We start from the raw sequence: 18,198 nt of genomic DNA on the forward strand, positions 1-18,198 counted from the left end.
GGTTAATTTAATTTTTTTTTTTTTTAACCACGTAAAGACCCCAACCTTTTTCTGGCATTGGTTGTTTAGGAGTATTTTTTGCTATAAAATTACTTAGAACCCCCAAATATTATATATATGTTTTTCAGCAGAGACCCTAGAATAAAATGGCGATTGTTGCAATTTTTTATATCACACAGTTTTTTAAACACAATTTTTTTTTTTGAAAAAAATATACTTCAACCTCTTCAACCCTGGAAGATTTACCCCCCTTCATGACCAGGCCATTTTATGCGATACGGCACTGCCGGGTGCTGCGTTACTTTAACTGACAATTGCGCGGTTGTTTGACGCTGTACCCAAATAAAATTTGTCTCCTTTTTCCCAAAAATAGAGCTTTCTTTTGGTGGTATTTGATCACCTGTGCGGTTTTTATTTTTTGCGCTATTAACAAAAATACCAACAATTTTGAGAAAAAAAAAAACAATTTTTTAATTTTTGCTAATTAAACGCATCCAATGAAAAAAAAAAAATTAAATCTTTTTTTCTTCATCAATTTAGGCCAATGTGTATTCTGCTACACATTTTTGGTAAAAAGAGCTTTCTTTTGGTGGTATTTGATCACCTGTGCAGTTTTTTGTTTTTTGCGCTATTAACAAAAATACCAACAATTTAAAAAAAAAAACAATTTTTTAATTTTTGCTATTGAAACGCATCCAATAAAGAAAAATGTAAATCTTTTTTTCTTTAGGCCAATTTGTATTCTGCTACATATTTTTGGTAAAAAGAGCTTTCTTTTGGTGGTATTTGATCACCTCTGCGTTTTTTTTAATTTTTTGCGCTATTAAACAAAAAAAAGGCTGACAATTGTGAAAAAAAAAAACCAAAAAAAAATAAAACAATATTTTTTACTTTCTGCTATAAAACACATTAAATAATAAATAAAAAAACTTGATAACTTTATTCCAATATGTATTCTGCTACGTTTTTGGTAAAAAAAATAAACATTTTTTTAATTTTTGCTAATTAAACGCATCGAATAAAAAAAAAAATTAAATCTTTTTTTCTTTATCAATTTAGGCCAATGTGTATTCTGCTACATATTTTTGGTAAAAATAGCTTTCTTTTGGTGGTATTTGATCACCTCTGCGGTTTTTATCTTTTGCGCTATTAACAAAAATAGCAACAATTTTGAAAAAAAAAACAATTTTTTAATTTTTGCTAATTAAATGCATCCAATAAAAAAAAAAATGTAAATCTTTTTTTCTTTATCAATTTAGACCAATTTGTATTCTGCTACACATTTTTGGTAAAAAGAGCTTTCTTTTGGTGGTATTTGATCACCTCTGCGGTTTTTTTAATTTTTTGCGCTATAAACAAAAAAAGGCCGACAATTTTGAAAAAAAAAACCAAAAAAAACAAAACAATATTTTTTTACTTTCTGCTATAAAACACATTATATTAAAAAAAAAAAAAAAAAAAAAAAATCGGATTTCTTGATAACTTTATTCCAATATGTATTCTGCTACATGTTTTTGGTAAAAAAAAAAAAAAAAAATCCCAATAGGCGTATATTGATTGGTTTGCGCAAAAGTTATTGCATCTACAAACTAGGGGATATATTCTGATTTCTGGAATTTTTTTTTTTTTTATACTAGTATTGGCGGCGATCAGCAACTTATTGGGACTGCGATATTGCAAGATTGGGAATTAGTAATGTCTGAAAAAAAATGAAATCCTGATCTATATGGCACAGTGATAAATTCAGAGAGTATCTAAGTCATAGTGACCACATTCCTAATCTCAACATTCTCAGTCAGCTACAGTGTGATGTCCGTAATCAGCAAATTATTTTTACAAATTTGCTTTAACCGCTTGCCGACTGCTCACAGTATATTTACTGCGGCAGTCAGCCCCTCACAGGCAGAGCGACGTAGGTCTAGGTCGCTAGCCTGTGAGGCTCTGGGGAGCGAGCGCGCGCCCGCGAAGGCACGCTCCCGCACGGTCACGGACCCCCCCCCCACGCGTGTGACCGGCGGACCCGATGTCCGCTGGTCACTCGGCGATCGTCGGGGGAGAGGGAGAAAGTCAAGCAGCTTGTGTAAACAAGCCACCTGTCATTCTCCCTGGTGTAGAAACACTGATCACACGGTTCTACTATGTAGGACCGTTGATCAGTGTTCCTACAGCTCAAGCCACAGCCAATCACAGTAAGAATCACGCCCCTAGGGACACACACAGCCCCTCCCTCTCAAATAAAGTTAACCCCTTCACTACCAGTGTATTTTTACAGTAACAGTGCATATTTATAGCACTGATTACTGTAGTAATGTCACTGGTACCCTCAAAAGTGTCTGTCTGCCGCAATGTCGCAGTACCGCAAAAAAAAAAATCGCAGATCGCCGCCATTACGCGTTAAAAAAAAAACAACAAAAATGACAAAAATCTTTCCCTTTGTTAGTAAACGCGATAACTTTTGCGCAAACCAATAAAAATACGCTTTTTGCGATTTTTTTTTACCAAACATAGGTAGCATAAAACAAAATTGGCCGAAAATGTTAAAAAATTTTGATTTTTACATTTTTTTGGGGGGGAATTTCATATAAAAAAATGTGAAAAATATTGCTATTTTTGCAAAATTTACGCTCTTTTTTTGTTTATAGCGCGTGATCAAAAAATCGCACAGGTGATCAAATACCACCAAAAGAAAGCTCTGTTTGTGGGAAAAAAAGGACGTCAAATTCGTTTAGGTACAGCGTTGCATGACCGCGCAATTGTCCATTAAAGTCACGCAGTGCCGAAGCGCAAAATACCCCCTGGTCTTTTAGCAGCCAAATCCTCCGGGGGTTAAGTGGTTAATGATGTGTTAATGAATACGGAGCCACCAATGAACTTTGCTTGCAATGCAGAGGAGGAATGTGAATGAATTGCTTTGCAGAGTCTCTTCCACACAGTTCTAGAAAGAAAACAGACAAAGGTAAAAATTGTTCTCTTTTATTAGTACAGACAGTGTATTCGCTGGTCATACAAAGAGAAGAGACACTGAGGAACTCCATCAGTTGGGGGCTGCCGGGGGGTTTGGCCACAGAATTATAGGTTGTGGTATGCAGGGCTGGGCTGAGGGGTAGGCAAAAGAGGAAGATGCCTAGGGTGCTTCATAAAAAGGGCAGGACCTGCAACTTGTGCTGCTGAAGTAGCACAAGGCCGGGGGGGGGGGGGGGGCATTAATCAACAGCTCCAAAAGAACACCTCCACCAGGGGCATCCTTTACCATTCGAGATAAGGAACTTAGGACTTGTGAATTATGTCGATTTAACATCATTCATGAAGCAAGTGTGAGGGACCTGGTGCCAGACATCATTGGGGATACCTCTTATTCTGTGGTTTCTGTGATCCATGCCCGTTTGACCTTTCCTTAACCGGGGGTTTAATGTTCCGGTAAGAAGATTACTTTACTAGAGCACGCGGTTCCTCCAAGATCTGGGATTTCAGTTATATGGTGTTGGAATTTCTCTTTCCTTTACTCATCACTTATCCTTAAAGCGGAGTTCCACCCAAAAGTGGAACTTCCGCTTTAAATAGTCCTAACCCCCTGACATGCCACATTTGGCATGTCATTTTTGGGGGGGGGGGGAGCGGGTACCTAGATTTGACAGGTACCCGCTCCCACTTCCGCTCGGAGCACCGCGGCGCCCTGAGCAGAAGTTCTCCTCTCTCCCTCCCTCCCTGCAATCTTCTGGGACACGTCAGAGGTCCCAGAAGATTGCCGGCCAATCAGGACGCATAGCGCAACTCGCGCATGCGCAGTGCGTACCCCGGCTGTGAAGCCGCAAACTGTCACAGCCGGGTGCCCACATCAGTGATGCCGGCGCCGCCGAGCAGAGAGGGAGAAGACGGCGCATCGCTGGATCGTGGGACAGGTGAGTGTGCGGTTGGGCTGGAACTCCGCTTTAAGCACCTGGCCTCATGGACTTTTTGGACTTTAGTCTATTTTAAAACTTCTGTTGCATATAATGAGTTTATGAAGTTTCTGGAGCTGTTCACCTTCTTTTTTAATTTTTTTAGCATATACAAGACAGGGAATCAGTAAGGTCCAAAACAGAATGAAATCCTGATCTATATGGCACAGTGATAAATTCACAGAGTATCTACGTCATAGTGACCACATTCCTAACCTCGAAATATTCAACCAGATACAGTGTGATGTCCGAAATCCCAAATTTCCCCAAATTGTGGAAATGTTATCCAGGCGTTGTGTGTGGTAACCATGCTCTGTTGTGTTAGTCCCAGGCCTCCCTGGCTAGCCCTCATTGGAACCCCATTTACACTTTTTGGGCGTGGGCGAAGTAGAACCCCTCGTAGTCGGAGAGGTCGGGGTCGGCGTCGGCCGGCTTCCCGAAGGTGGACAGCTCTATGATACGATAGCCGTTTGCGGAAATCGCTTCTTTCAGGAACTTCTCATTCACGGGCAGCGAGAAGACTTTTTCGGTGCCGACCTCGTAGTAATTGGCGGCCAGGTCCCCCGCCAGCAGCAGGTGTCCGTTGGGTTTGAGGAGGTTGGACAGGTGCCTGAGGGCCACGCCGTAGGTCTCAAAATTTTTGCAGGCCGCCTCCAGGCAAACAGTGGCAGTGACGCAATCGGCTTTGGGAGCGTCGACCGGTGCCAGAGGATTGCTCTTGCTGACGTCACAGTACAAGACCTGCTTTATTTTTCCCCTCAGCTTCTCTTCCTTCTCCTCGGTGGTCACTCTGTAACAGATTGAGATTCCTTATTTTAACCACTTCAATACCGGGCACTCATACCCCCTTCCTGCCCAGGCTAATTTTCAGCTTTAAGTCCCGGTTCACACTAGGGCGACCTGTGAGGCGACCTGGTCGCCTCACAGGTCGCCGCAGGTCGCCTCCCATAGGGAAGCTGCGGACCCGTTCTAATAGGAGCGACACAAGTCGCTCCGACCTAGAAAAAGGGTCCGGAGCTTCTTTGGGGCGACCCGGAGGCGACCGCCATAGACTTCAATGTTATGAAGTCCGTGGCGGCCGCTCCGAGGTCGCGGCGCGCTGCTCGCACCGCGACCTCGGAGGTCGCGGTGCGAAGTAGCGTCGCTGCAATGTTAACCGGCGCTTAGTGTTGTCATACTTTGAATAACAATTGCACGGTCATGCTACACTGTACCCATATGACAGTTTTATCATTTTTTCTTTCGGTGGTATTGAATCACCACTGGGGTTTTTATTTTTGGCTAAACAAGAAAAGACAGAAAATTTTGAAATAAAAGTTTTTCTTCATTTCTGTTATAAAATTTTGCAAATAAGGAATTTTTCTCCTTCGCTGACGGGCACTGATGAGGAGGCACTGATAGGCGGCAATGATGGGCACTGAAAGGCGGCACTGAAGGGCACTGATAGGTGGCAATGATGGGAACTATTAGGCTGCAATGATTGGCACTGAAAGGTGACACTGATGGGCACTGAAAGGCGGCAATGATGGGCACTGATAAGCGGCACTGATAGGTGGCAATGATGAGTACTGAAAGGCGGCAAATTATGGGCACTGATAGCACTGAGGGGCATTGAAGGGCAGCACTGATTGGCACTGATAGGCAGCAATGATGGGCACTGGTAGGAGGCAATGATGGGCATCGATAAGCGGCACTGATGAGCACTGATAGGTGGCAATGATGGGCACTAATAGGCGGCACTGATGGGCACTGATAGGCAGCAATGATGGGCACTAATAGGAGGCAATGATGGGCACTGAAAGGCAGCAATAATAGGCACTGATAGGTGGCAATGATGGGCACCGAAAAAAGGCAATAATGGGCACTGATAGACAGCACTGAGGGGCACTGAAAAGCAGCAATCATGGGAACTGATAAGAGGCAATGATGGGCAAGGATAGGTGACAATGATGGTCACTGATAGGTGGCAATGATGGGCACTGATAGGTGGCAATGATGGACACTGATAGGTGGCAATGATGGACACTGATAGGCAGCAATGATGGCCAATGATAGGAGGCAATGATGGGCATTGATAGGCGGCAATGATGGGCACTGAAAGGAGGCAATAATGGGCACTGATAGGTGGCAATGATGGGCACTGAAAGGCAGCACTGATGGGAACTGATAGGAGGCAATGATGGGCATGGATAGGTGGCAATGATGGGCACTGATAAGCGGCAATGATGGGCACTAATAGGTGGCAATGATGGGTACTGATTGGAATCCCTGATGGCAATGGATCGGCATCCCAGGTGGGTAAGGGTTGGCATCCTGGTGGGCACCACTAATAAAGTGCTAATTATCACTAATTATCAGCACAGACCCCCCCCCCACCCACCCCCCCTTGTCAGGAGAGCCGCTTATTGGCTCTCCTCTACTCGCGCCCTGTCAGCGGGAATAAAGGAGAGCCGATAATCGGCACTGCCTGGTTATGCTGTGATTGGATCCCGCTGATCACATGGTAAAGAGCCTACGTCATAGGCTTTTTCCCGAGATCGGAGATGCGGTGTGTCATATGACATCCATTCAGGATAATGGAACCCAAGCCTGGCCGACTCTGCTATAGGCCGGGCAGGAGGAGGTTATTTATGTTTGGATCCTCCCTCAGTCTTGCACTGAGGCTCCTCTCCTGGACTGAGACGGCTTCCTCTGATTTCACTGCACACTGCGAGCTTCTCACAATGTGCATTAGAAGCTGCAGCAAGTCAGACAAAGCCCCGCCCCATTTCCTGGCTGGAGGACATCCAGCATCCTCTAGCTCTTTCCTCCATGGCCTGACTGTCACAGCCCCGCCCCTTTCATTCATTGGATTTCAGTTCCATCAATGATGGAGGCTCAGTGATCTTATTTCTCTATGAGGTCTCTCTATGGTGGAGAGGCGGGAGGTATGTTCTCTGACACCATGGAAATCATTCCCACACATTGCTGGACATAACACACTTACTTGTTTCCTTCCAGCTGACAGACGTGCTTCAGTATGGACGACCAATCAAAGGCGTCGGGCTCCTTGTTCTGCCATTTCTGCAGCTGGAGCAGCTCGCTCTGCGTGAACCAGGTGGCTATAATCTCATCGAAGGCTTCGCAGGAGGAGAGAAGCTGGTAGATGGAAGGGGCGGAGCCAATATCAATGAGGGTGTTGCCTTTTACCGCACCTATAAAGGACAATGCGAGACAATTACCGCCCACCATCAATGTCCGACAACTGCACGGTGCAGACTGCATGGGTACTAAGGATGGGGTTACCCTGAAATATCCAATTATCAGTTTCCAAAGCCTTGGTCTCACTGTATGTAGGAATGTACCCCCCCCTGCCTTGGTCTCACTGTATGTAGGAATGTAGCCACCCTGCCTTGGTCCCACTGTATGTAGGAATGTAGCCACCCTGCCTTGGTCCCACTGTATGTAGGAATGTAGCCACCCTGCCTTGGTCTCACTGTATGTAGGAATGTACCCACCCTGCCTTGGTCCCACTGTATGTAGGAATGTACCCACCCTGCCTTGGTCCCACTGTATGTAGGAATGTAGCCACCCTGCCTCGATCCCACTGTATGTAGGAATGTACCCCCCCTGCCTTGATCCCACTGTATGTAGGAATGTACCCACCCTGCCTTGGTCCCACTGTATGTAGGAATGTACCCACCCTGCCTTGGTCCCACTGTATGTAGGAATGTACCCACCCTGCCTTGGTCTCACTGTATGTAGGAATGTACCCACCCTGCCTTGGTCTCACTGTATGTAGGAATGTACCCACCCTGCCTTGGTCTCACTGTATGTAGGAATGTAGCCACCCTGCCTTGGTCTCACTGTATGTAGGAATGTAGCCACCCTGCCTTGGTCTCACTGTATGTAGGAATGTACCCACCCTGCCTTGGTCTCACTGTATGTAGGAATGTACCCACCCTGCCTTGGTCTCACTGTATGTAGGAATGTAGCCACCCTGCCTTGGTCTCACTGTATGTAGGAATGTACCCACCCTGCCTTGGTCCCACTGTATGTAGGAATGTACTTACCCTGCCTTGGTCCCACTGTATGTAGGAATGTACCCACCCTGCCTTGGTCCCACTGTATGTAGGAATGTACCCACCCTGCCTTGGTCCCACTGCATGTAGGAATGTAGCCACCCTGCCTTGGTCCCACTGCATGTAGGAATGTAGCCACCCTGCCTTGGTCCCACTGTATGTAGGAATGTACTTACCCTGCCTTGATCCCACTGTATGTAGGAATGTACCCACCCTGCCTTGGTCCCACTGTATGTAGGAATGTACCCACCCTGCCTTGGTCCCACTGTATGTAGGAATGTACCCACCCTGCCTTGGTCTCACTGTATGGAGGAATGTACCCACCCTGCCTTGGTCCCACTGTATGTAGGAATGTAGCCACCCTGCCTTGGTCTCACTGTATGTAGGAATGTACCCACCCTGCCATGGTTCCACTGTATGTAGGAATGTACCCACCCTGCCTTGATCCCACTGTATGTAGGAATGTAGCCACCCTGCCTTGGTCTCACTGTATGTAGGAATGTACCCACCCTGCCATGGTTCCACTGTATGTAGGAATGTACCCACCCTGCCTCGATCCCACTGTATGTAGGAATGTAGCCACCCTGCCTTGGTCTCACTGTATGTAGGAATGTACCCACCCTGCCATGGTTCCACTGTATGTAGGAATGTAGCCACCCTGCCATGGTCCCACTGTATGTAGGAATGTACCCACCCTGCCATGGTCCCACTGTATGTAGGAATGTAGCCACCCTGCCATGGTCCCACTGTATGTAGGAATGTACCCACCCTGCCTTTGTCCCATTGTATGTAGGAATGTAGCCACCCTGCCTTGGTCTCACTGTATGTAGGAATGTACCCACCCTGCCTTGGTCTCACTGTATGTAGGAATGTAGCCACCCTGCCTTGGTCCCACTGTATGTAGGAATGTACCCACCCTGCCTTGGTCTCACTGTATGTAGGAATGTAGCCACCCTGCCTCGATCCCACTGTATGTAGGAATGTACCCACCCTGCCTTGGTCTCACTGTATGTAGGAATGTAGCCACCCTGCCTCGATCCCACTGTATGTAGGAATGTAGCCACCCTGCCTCGATCCCACTGTATGTAGGAATGTAGCCACCCTGCCTCGATCCCACTGTATGTAGGAATGTACCCCCCCTGCCTTGATCCCACTGTATGTAGGAATGTACCCACCCTGCCTTGGTCTCACTGTATGTAGGAATGTAGCCACCCTGCCTTGGTCTCACTGTATGTAGGAATGTAGCCACCCTGCCTTGGTCCCACTGTATGTAGGAATGTAGCCACCCTGCCTTGGTCCCACTGTATGTAGGAATGTACCCACCCTGCCTTTGTCTCACTGTATGTAGGAATGTACCCACCCTGCCATGGTCCCACTGTATGTAGGAATGTAGCCACCCTGCCATGGTCCCACTGTATGTAGGAATGTAGCCACCCTGCCTTGGTCTCACTGTATGTAGGAATGTACCCACCCTGCCTTGGTCTCACTGTATGTAGGAATGTACCCACCCTGCCTTGGTCTCACTGTATGTAGGAATGTAGCCACCCTGCCTTGGTCTCACTGTATGTAGGAATGTACCCACCCTGCCTTGGTCCCACTGTATGTAGGAATGTACCCACCCTGCCTTGGTCTCACTGTATGTAGGAATGTACTTACCCTGCCTTGGTCTCACTGTATGTAGGAATGTACCCACCCTGCCTTGGTCCCACTGTATGTAGGAATGTACCCACCCTGCCTTGGTCCCACTGTATGTAGGAATGTACCCACCCTGCCTTGGTCTCACTGTATGTAGGAATGTAGCCACCCTGCCTTGGTCTCACTGTATGTAGGAATGTACCCACCCTGCCTCGATCCCACTGTATGTAGGAATGTACCCACCCTGCCTTAGTCCCACTGTATGTAGGAATGTAGCCACCCTGCCTTGGTCCCCCTGTATGTAGGAATGTACCCACCCTGCCTTGGTCCCCCTGTATGTAGGAACATAGCCACTGCCTTGGTCCCACTGTGAGAATGTAACCATCTTGCTAGGTCTCACTGTATGTAGGAATGTAGCCCCTTCCCCGCCTTGCTCGCTCCTGAGATGGAGGATGGGATGTGTAGTTTGAATAGAGTAGAGCAGATGGTTCCCAACTAACGTGCACTGTTCATTCTATACAAGCAGATGTGAGGGGTGAGAGGGTTGGGGGAGTGGGTGAGGGGGAGTTCAGGATTGCTGCACTGTGTATCAGCTAACAGCCATTAGATAAATTAATTCTGATTGGTTGCTCAATCCCTGGTTGCTCGGTCAGTGCACCCTGCATCAGCTAACAGCCATTAGATATATGAATTCTGATTGGCCGCTCGGGGTCGGTGCACTCTAAAGTTTGCGTAACACACAAAGCGGGACCTGCGAGCCGACGCGCCCAATACCTGATGAGAAGACTTTGTGCATCTTCCCGATAGCGAATCGCAGAAAATCGTCGGCCAGGCTCCCCGATCCCAGATGGAAGTAAGATTCCAGATACGTCCGCGGGTTCATCTTGGCCTCGTACTCGGCGGCGGTGGTGAACTCAGCCATGGTGTCTCTGTGTTTGGGAAGAGTCAGCCGTCCTCTGCCCCGTCCAAAGTTCTGCTGGGGGGAGGGCGGAGCCTCGTGGAATGCCAAGGATATCGCAATCACTGACTGCCCTCCATGCGGCCTCATCCAATCCCGGAGTACAAACCCAACAATTCTCTCTGCAGCTCTTCCTTTAACCACTTAATGACCGGGGCTATTTCTGACATTTGTTGTTAACAAGTTAAAATCAGTATTTTTTGCTAGAAAATTACTTAGAACCCCCAAACATTATATATATACACACACATACAGTATCAGACAAAAGTAAGTACACCCCTCCCATTTCTGTAAATATTTTATTATATCTTTTCATGTGACAACACTGAAGAAATGACACTTTGCTACAATGTAAAGTAGTGGGTGTACAGCTTGTATAACAGTGTAAATTTACTGTCCCCTCAAAATAACTCAACACACAGCCATTAACCACTTACCGCAAAGTGACGTCGGCAAACTTTGCGGTGTTATACCGGGATGATGCCTCTAGCTAGAGGCACCATCCCAGTACCGTGGTTTACAGCCGACGGTCGGCTTTCCGTCAGTAACGACCAATGCGGCTCGGGAGCTGCTCGATCGTTACCCAGGTGAGTGGGAGGGGACGCCCCCACCCCTCCCGCCGCCTTCCGTGACTTTGCTCGGGAGCCCAGAGCATCCAGCCGGCACGTCCGCTGGCACGTCCGCCGACTGGATGGAGTCCTGATCAAAGCCGGAAACGGCATCGATCGGGTCTCCAATGACGTAACCCGGAGGTGGTGTCCATGACCGGTTACTGTGCTGCAAAAGGCGGGAAATTTAAAAAACGGCTGTATGCAAAAACGCCGTTTTTGGTGTTTTGCATACATGGAAGTGTAGTGGAGGGGTTTGGGGTCTTTTAGACCCCCGATCCCTCCATAAAGAGTACCTGTCACTACATATTGGTGTCACAAGGGATGTTTACATTGCTTGTGACAGCAATAAAAGTGATCAGATTTTTTTTTTTTTTTTTAAAAACCTGTAATAAAGTTAAAAAAAAAAATAAAATAAATAGGAAAAAAAAAAATGTTAGCTGCCCCCGTCACCGTTAGCTCGCGCACAAAACAAAACGTATACGGAAGTCGAGCTGTGAATGAAATCGCTGTTCAAACCACACATGTGAGGTATCGCCGCGATCGCCAGAGCCTGGGCAATAAAAAAAAGAGCTACACTCTAACTCTAAACTGGTAACCTTTAAAAAAATGTTTAAAGTGTCGCCTATTGAGATCTCTATTGACTGTAGTTTGTCGCCTTCCCATTGGGGGGGGGGGGGGGCCCAATTTTAAACCGTAACATGTTGGGTATCTATTTACTCGGCGTGACATCATCTTTCATAATATACAAAAAAAAATGGGCTAACTTAACTGTTCAGTATTTTTTAAATGCAGTGAAATGTGACCGGAGTTCTCTTCCCCTCCTCCATGATGACATCACAGAGCTGGTGGATGTTAGAGACCTTCCCCTCCTCCACCTTCTGTTTGAGGATCCCCACAGATGCTCAATAGGGTTTAGGTCTGGAGACGCTTGGCCAGTCCATCACCTTTACCCTCAGCTTCTTTAGCAAGGCAGTGGTCATCTTGGAGGTGTTTGGGGTCGTTATGTTGGAATATTGCCCTGCCCCCCAGTCTCTGAAGGGAGGGGATCATGCTCTGCTTCAGTATGTCACAGTACATGTTGGCATTCATGGTTCCCTCAATGAACTGTAGCTCCCCAGTGCCGGCAGCACTCATGCAGCCCCAGACCATGACACTCCCACCACCATGCCTGACTGTAGGAAGACACACTTGTCTTTGTACTCCTCACCTGGTTGCCCCCACACACGCCTGACACCATCTGACACCAAATAAGTTTATCTTGGTCTCATCAGACCACAGGAGATGGTTCCAGTAATCCATGTCCTTAGTCTGCTTGTCTTCAGAAAACTGTTTGTGGGCTTTCTTGTCCATCATCTTTAGAAGAGGCTTCCTTCTGGGATGACAGCCATGCAGACCAATTTGAAAGTTCCCCTCACTGGAGCTAAGGGGCAAAGCCCAACCCCTGAAAAACACCCCCCCCCCCCCCCCCCCACCATAATCCCCCCTCCACCAAATGATTTGGAGCAGTGTACAAAGCAAAGTCCATAAAGACATGGATGAGGGAGGTTTGGGGTAGAGGAACCTGACTGACCTGCACAGAGTACTGAGAATTCTCCCTCCCCCCACTGACAGACCCCAAAACTGCCAATCCCTTCCCCCATTCACAAAGCCCCAACTGCCTCCCCCCACCCCACTGACAGACACCCAGAGGTGACACCTTGGAGGGGGCGGGGACAGGAATGGTCGGTTCTCTGTCAGCCCCGCCTCCCCTCCATTCAGGAGATGTCCGGCTCGCTCCTCCTCCTGGGCGTGGTGACGTCAGATCGCGGCGTGCACTCCCCGGTTGTCCTGGTAACGGGCGGTTGTTTACTAGCCGGAGCTGGACGGAGTGATGGCGGCCGGGGGAGAGGTGAGAGACCCTCCAGGGGGGGAGAGATGACGTGAGAGACCCTCCGGGGGGGGGGAGAGAGATGAGAGACCCTCTGGGGGGGGAAGAAACGAGGTGAGAGACCCTCTGGGGGGGGGAGAGGTGAGGTGAGAGACCCTCCAGGGGGGGGGGGGGGTGAGGTGAGAGACCCTCCAGGGGGGGGGGGGTGAGGTGAGAGACCCTCCAGGGGGGGGAGGTGAGAGACCCTCCAGGGGGGGGAGAGGTGAGGTGAGAGACCCTCTGGGGGGGAGAGGTGAGAGACCCTCCAGGGGGGGAGGAGAGAGACCCTCCGGTGGGGGGGGGGGGAAAGAAATGAGACCCTCTGGGGGGGGAGAGGGGAGGTGAGAGACCCTCCAGGGGGGGGGAGGTGAGAGACCCTCCAGGGGGGGGGAGAGGTGAGGTGAGAGACCCTCCAGGGGGGGAGGAGAGGTGAGAGACCCTCCGGGGGGGGGAGAGGTGAGGTGAGAGACCCTCCGGGGGGGGGAGAGGTGAGGTGAGAGACCCTCCAGGGGGGGGGAGGTGAGAGACCCTCCAGGGGGGGGAGAGGTGAGGTGAGAGACCCTCCAGGGGGGGAGGAGAGGTGAGAGACCCTCCGGGGGGGGGAGAGGTGAGGTGAGAGACCCTCCGGGGGGGGGGAGAGGTGAGGTGAGAGACCCTCTGGGGGAGAGGTGAGGTGAGAGACCCTCTGGGGGGGAGGTGAGGTGAGAGACCCTCTGTGGGGGGGAGAGAGGTGAGGTGTGAGACCCTCCAGGGGGGGGGGAGGTGAGGTGTGAGACTCTCTGGGGGGGAGGTGAGGTGAGAGACCCTGCCGGGGGGGGGCAGAGAGATGAGAGACCCTCTGGGGGGGAGAGGTGAGGTGAGAGACCCCCTGGGGGGGGGAGGAGAGGTGAGGTGAGAGACCCTCCGGGGGGGGAGAGGTGAGGTGAGAGACCCTCCAGGGGGGGGAGGTGAGAGACCCTCCAGGGGGGGAAAGGTGTGGTGAGAGACCCTCTGGGGAGGAGAGGTGAGAGACCCTCCGGTGGGGGGGGGGAAGAAATGAGACCCTCGGGGGGGGGGAGAGGGGAGGTGAGAGACCCTCCAGGGGGGGAGGAGAGGTGAGAGACCCTCCGGTGGGGGGGGGAAGAAATGAGACCCTCGGGGGGGGGGGAGAGGGGAGGTGAGAGACCCTCCAGGGGGGGAGGAGAGGTGAGAGACCCTCCGGTGGGGGGGGGAAGAAATGAGACCCTCTGGGGGGGAGAGGGGAGGTGAGAGACCCTCCAGGGGGGGAGGAGAGGGGAGAGACCCTCCGGGGGAGCAGAGAGATGAGACCCTCTGGGGGGGGAGGAGAGGTGGGAGACCCTCTGGGGGGGGGGGAGAGGTGAGGTGAGAGACCCTCTGGGGGGGAGAGATGAGAGACCCTCCAGGGGGGGGGAGGTGAGGTGAGAGACCCTCCAGGGGGGGGGAGAGGTGAGGTGAGAGACCCTCCGGGGGGGGGGGGGAAGAAACGAGGTGAGAGACCCTCCACGGGGGGGGGGGAGAGGAGAAGTGAGAGACCCTGTGGGGGGGGGGAAGATGAGAGACCCTCCGGGGGGGAGAGAGGTGAGAGACACTCCGAGGGGGGGGGGGGGTGATGTAACTGTGATGTGGGTAAATATAATGAGGGGGGCTGCAGGGGAATTATAATGGATGGAAAGGGGGGGGGTACAGGGTTATTATAATAAAAGGGAGGGGGATAATTGAGGTGGAGGAGTGGATAAATATAATACAGGGTGAGGTAATTATAAGGGGGGGGGGCGGGGTGCTATGCAGTAATTATAGTAGTAGAATGGGGGGGGTTGTAGGGTAATTATGGAAGGAGTGTGGGGGGGGGGTTGTAGGGTGATTATATGTAATGGGGGAGGATTTGTGGTGTAATTATAATGAGGGAGGTTCCAGGGTAATTCAATTTTTTTTTTTGGGGGGGGGGGGGGTCCAGGTTATTATATTAAACAGAGTAGGATATGAGAGGTAACCGGGGGGGGGGGGGGGGATTGTATGGTAAATACTATGCAGTGTGGTGTAATTATAATAGGGTAGGAGAAGGATTGTGGGGTAAATAACATGTGGGGAGGGGGGGTTACTTATATTGTAGGAGGGGGGGCAGGGAAAGGTACAATGGGGTAATTATAGAAGTGGAGTGGGGGGATTGCAGGGTGATTATATATAATGGGGGGAGGGGGTGGTACTATGGGGGGGTCTCTGCAGGGTTTCCTCATGGTGTTGATATGACCGTCTTCTTCCTCCCTCCAGGTCCAATGAGTAGCGATGGCCTCGGCTCCAACTGGCCTGAACCCCCCCGGCTCAGGAGACCCCCTACGTAGAATGCACGTATCCAGACCAAAATCTGCCAAAGGTCGCTCCCGGACCGCCCCGCAGGGTTTCTCTCATCATGTGGAGTCTTACCCCTGCCACACCTCACCCACTCCACGACCCCCCTCAGCCCGGGCCCCCTCCAGAATTGGGCAGGAGGGCATCCCAGAGCTGCGCAACCAACTTCCATCCAGACCACCTTCGGCCAGCCTGAGCCGGTACCGGGTGCTGCCCTCCATCGGTGCAGCAGAAGGCAATGGGGACCCCGGGAGGACGACCTCGTCCAACGGACCGACTCCATGAAGCTGACTTCGGGGTCGCCCGGACGTCCGCCAGCCAAAGCTTTGTACCGAAATATTCAGTCCAGTGCTGCCCCTAGTGTTGGCCACCCGTCCTGCAGCCACAAGGATTTCAGAATGATGGACTCCGTAGTCCCTGTGAACCTGCAGGAACCATCTGAGGAAGAACCCCGACTTCTCCTGGCCATCAGATCTCACTCTGGTCAGAGGATTGAGGCGCACTTCCGGCCTACAGACACTCTCTTCACCGTCCTGGCTGTAGTAGAGGAGAAGACCGGGGTGCCTTATAAGGACTGCATTGTGGAGTCTATGGAAGTGCCTAGGAGGAGTTTTATGGACCTCAGTCGGACCCTGCAGGAGTGCAACATTCCAAATAAGTCTGTCCTGTGTATCCAATACTTGGAGAGAGACTAAAGGACAAGGGGTGCCGGTGATCTGTCCTGGTGAGGTCCACAACCACCGCACTGTGCCGGGTATTTGTCCCTGTGATGTCCAAAACCTCCCTGCAGTGCCATCAGTGCTGTATTTTGGCCTAGGCCAACACTTTGCAGGGGGGCATCAATATAGCCCCCCTCCACCTTAGACTCTATTGGCCACTAGTTGCTAGAGCTGCCTCTCCCACCCCCCCTCTCTCTCATCCCTTCTCCCTCACCCCCCCCACTCTCACCCCCCCTCTCTCTCTCACCTCCCCTCTCTCTCTCTCATCCCCCCTCTCTCTCATCCCTTCTCCCTCACCTCCCCCCACTCTCACCCCCCCCTCTCTCTCTCTCTCACCCCCCCTCTCTCTCTCACCTCCCCTCTCTCTCTCTCTCTCATCCCCCTCTCATCCCCTCCCCCTCTCTCACCCCCCCTCTCTCTCTCTCTCTCTTATCCCCCCTCTCTCGGTCTCTAATCCCCTCTCTCCCACCCCACTCTCTCTCACCCCCCTCTCCCTCACCCACCCTCTCTCATCCCTTCTCTCTCATCCCCCCTCTCCCACCCCCTCTCTCATCCGCCCTCTCCCTCACCCACCCTCTCTCTCCCATCCCCCTCACATCCCCCTCACATCCCCTCCCCCTCTCTCTCGGTCTCTAATCCCCTCTCTCCCCCCCCTCTCTCACCCCCCCTCTCTCTCATCCCCTCTCTCCCACCCCACTCTCTCTCTCTCACCCCCTCTCTCTCACCCACCCCTCTCTCCCTCACCCACCCAATCTCACCCCCCCCCCTCTCGTGAGATCTCAGGGGTTCATGCTGGGATTTGTAGTCCTTCAATTTCGGAGGGAGTCACATCCATTAAAAAGGAAGGAGTGGGGCACATTTACATAGGAGGGGGAGGGGGGCGCACAATTTTAGTCTTGCCTAGGGCAGCACAAAACTAAAATACACCACTGTGTGCCATTGATTTGTCCCAGTGATGTCCACAACCACCCCACAAGGCCTGTGATCCACCACACTGTGTCATTGACCTTTCCCTGTGATGTCACAACCACTACAGTTCTGGAGATCTGTCCCCCGTGATGTCCACCTTAGGTCCTGGTGGGCTCACAGGACTGTACCATGGAGCCCTGAGAAAGCTGAGGAACCCAAATCCCACAACAATGAGCTCAGCACAATGCTGGAGGGTTTTTCAGGATTTGGGTTCCTTGGCTTGCCCAGGAGCCCATGGTGAGGTCCAGAGACACCACCAACACCTACAGGAATGCACAGCTTACTGAGCATATTTTAATGAGGGGGTGGGGCTCCTAAATAAGCAGATCTTGTATTTTTATGCATGTATGTATGTACTGTCTGCTTATGGTCTCTACCCTAAAGTTATCCTGGCTGGTATGGGCGGAGTTTAGTCCATCAAAATGTGTTTTATTTAAAGCTGAAGTCTGTTAGGTTCAATCACCTTCTGACATCTCATATCACTCTGTGCATTTTCCATTTTCTTATATGTTCTGCCTAGAGCTCAACCATATTGAACACCTTTTGGGATGAATTGGATCTCTAATGGTGGGCCAGGTCCTCTCAACCGATATCAGTTCCTGACCTCACACTAATGGGCACAATTCCCACAGACCCTTCAAAAAGCCTATCCAGAAGAGTGTAGGATGTAAAAGCCACAAGGGGGGGTAACTCTATATTAATGGCCTTTTTGGGGAGGGGGGCAACTCCATAATGGCCATGGTTTTGGAATGGATATCCAACAAGCTCATATTGGTAGAGGAACCCTGGTGTCCTGCACAGAGCCCTAATCTCAGCCCAACCGGATACCTTTGGGATGAATTGGAACACTGATTGTGGGCCGGGTCTTCTCAACCGATATCAGTTCCTGAGCTCACAAATTGGCACACATTCCCACTGACACCCTTCAAAATCTTCTGGAAAGCCTATCCAGAAGAGTGTAGGATGTAAAGGCCACAAGGGGGGTAACTCCATATTGATGGCCTTTAAGGGGGGCAACTCCATAATGGCCATGGTTTAGGAATGGATGTCCAACA

The 18,198-nt window shown here is 50.5% G+C and overlaps 3 protein-coding genes across 3 annotated transcripts in view; 1 reads left to right on the plus strand and 2 right to left on the minus strand.

The window, feature by feature from the left end:
• Positions 1-4,240: 4,240 nt before the first annotated feature.
• Positions 4,241-10,591, minus strand: LOC309568564 (nicotinamide N-methyltransferase-like). The gene is made up of 3 exons (XM_082274263.1): positions 10,409-10,591; positions 6,925-7,132; positions 4,241-4,728 (listed from the first exon to the last, which is right to left on the minus strand). The coding sequence occupies exons 1-3, from the start codon at positions 10,554-10,556 to the stop codon at positions 4,302-4,304; spliced, it is 783 nt and encodes a 260-aa protein (XP_082130389.1). The 5' UTR covers positions 10,557-10,591; the 3' UTR covers positions 4,241-4,301.
• Positions 10,592-12,998: 2,407 nt separating this feature from the next.
• Positions 12,999-16,233, plus strand: UBXN10 (UBX domain protein 10). The gene is given in 3 exon segments (XM_082274308.1): positions 12,999-13,091; positions 15,378-15,699; positions 15,702-16,233. Coding segments are annotated over 2 exon segments (756 nt in total). The 5' UTR covers positions 12,999-13,091; positions 15,378-15,392; the 3' UTR covers positions 16,151-16,233.
• Positions 16,234-17,319: 1,086 nt separating this feature from the next.
• The window catches only part of LOC309569048 (ATP-dependent RNA helicase DDX19A-like), a gene marked incomplete at both ends in the record, with an annotated part of 26,528 nt that continues 25,649 nt past the window's right edge, over positions 17,320-18,198 (minus strand). Inside the window, one exon of the mRNA XM_082274809.1 lies at positions 17,320-17,406. Coding sequence (XP_082130935.1) covers positions 17,320-17,406 — 87 coding nt within the window. The remainder of the gene's footprint in view (positions 17,407-18,198) is intronic.

This window comes from Pelophylax lessonae (genome assembly GCF_965119305.1).
Source record: "Pelophylax lessonae genome assembly, chromosome: 12".
In the NCBI taxonomy this organism is placed as follows: Eukaryota; Metazoa; Chordata; class Amphibia; order Anura; family Ranidae; genus Pelophylax; species Pelophylax lessonae.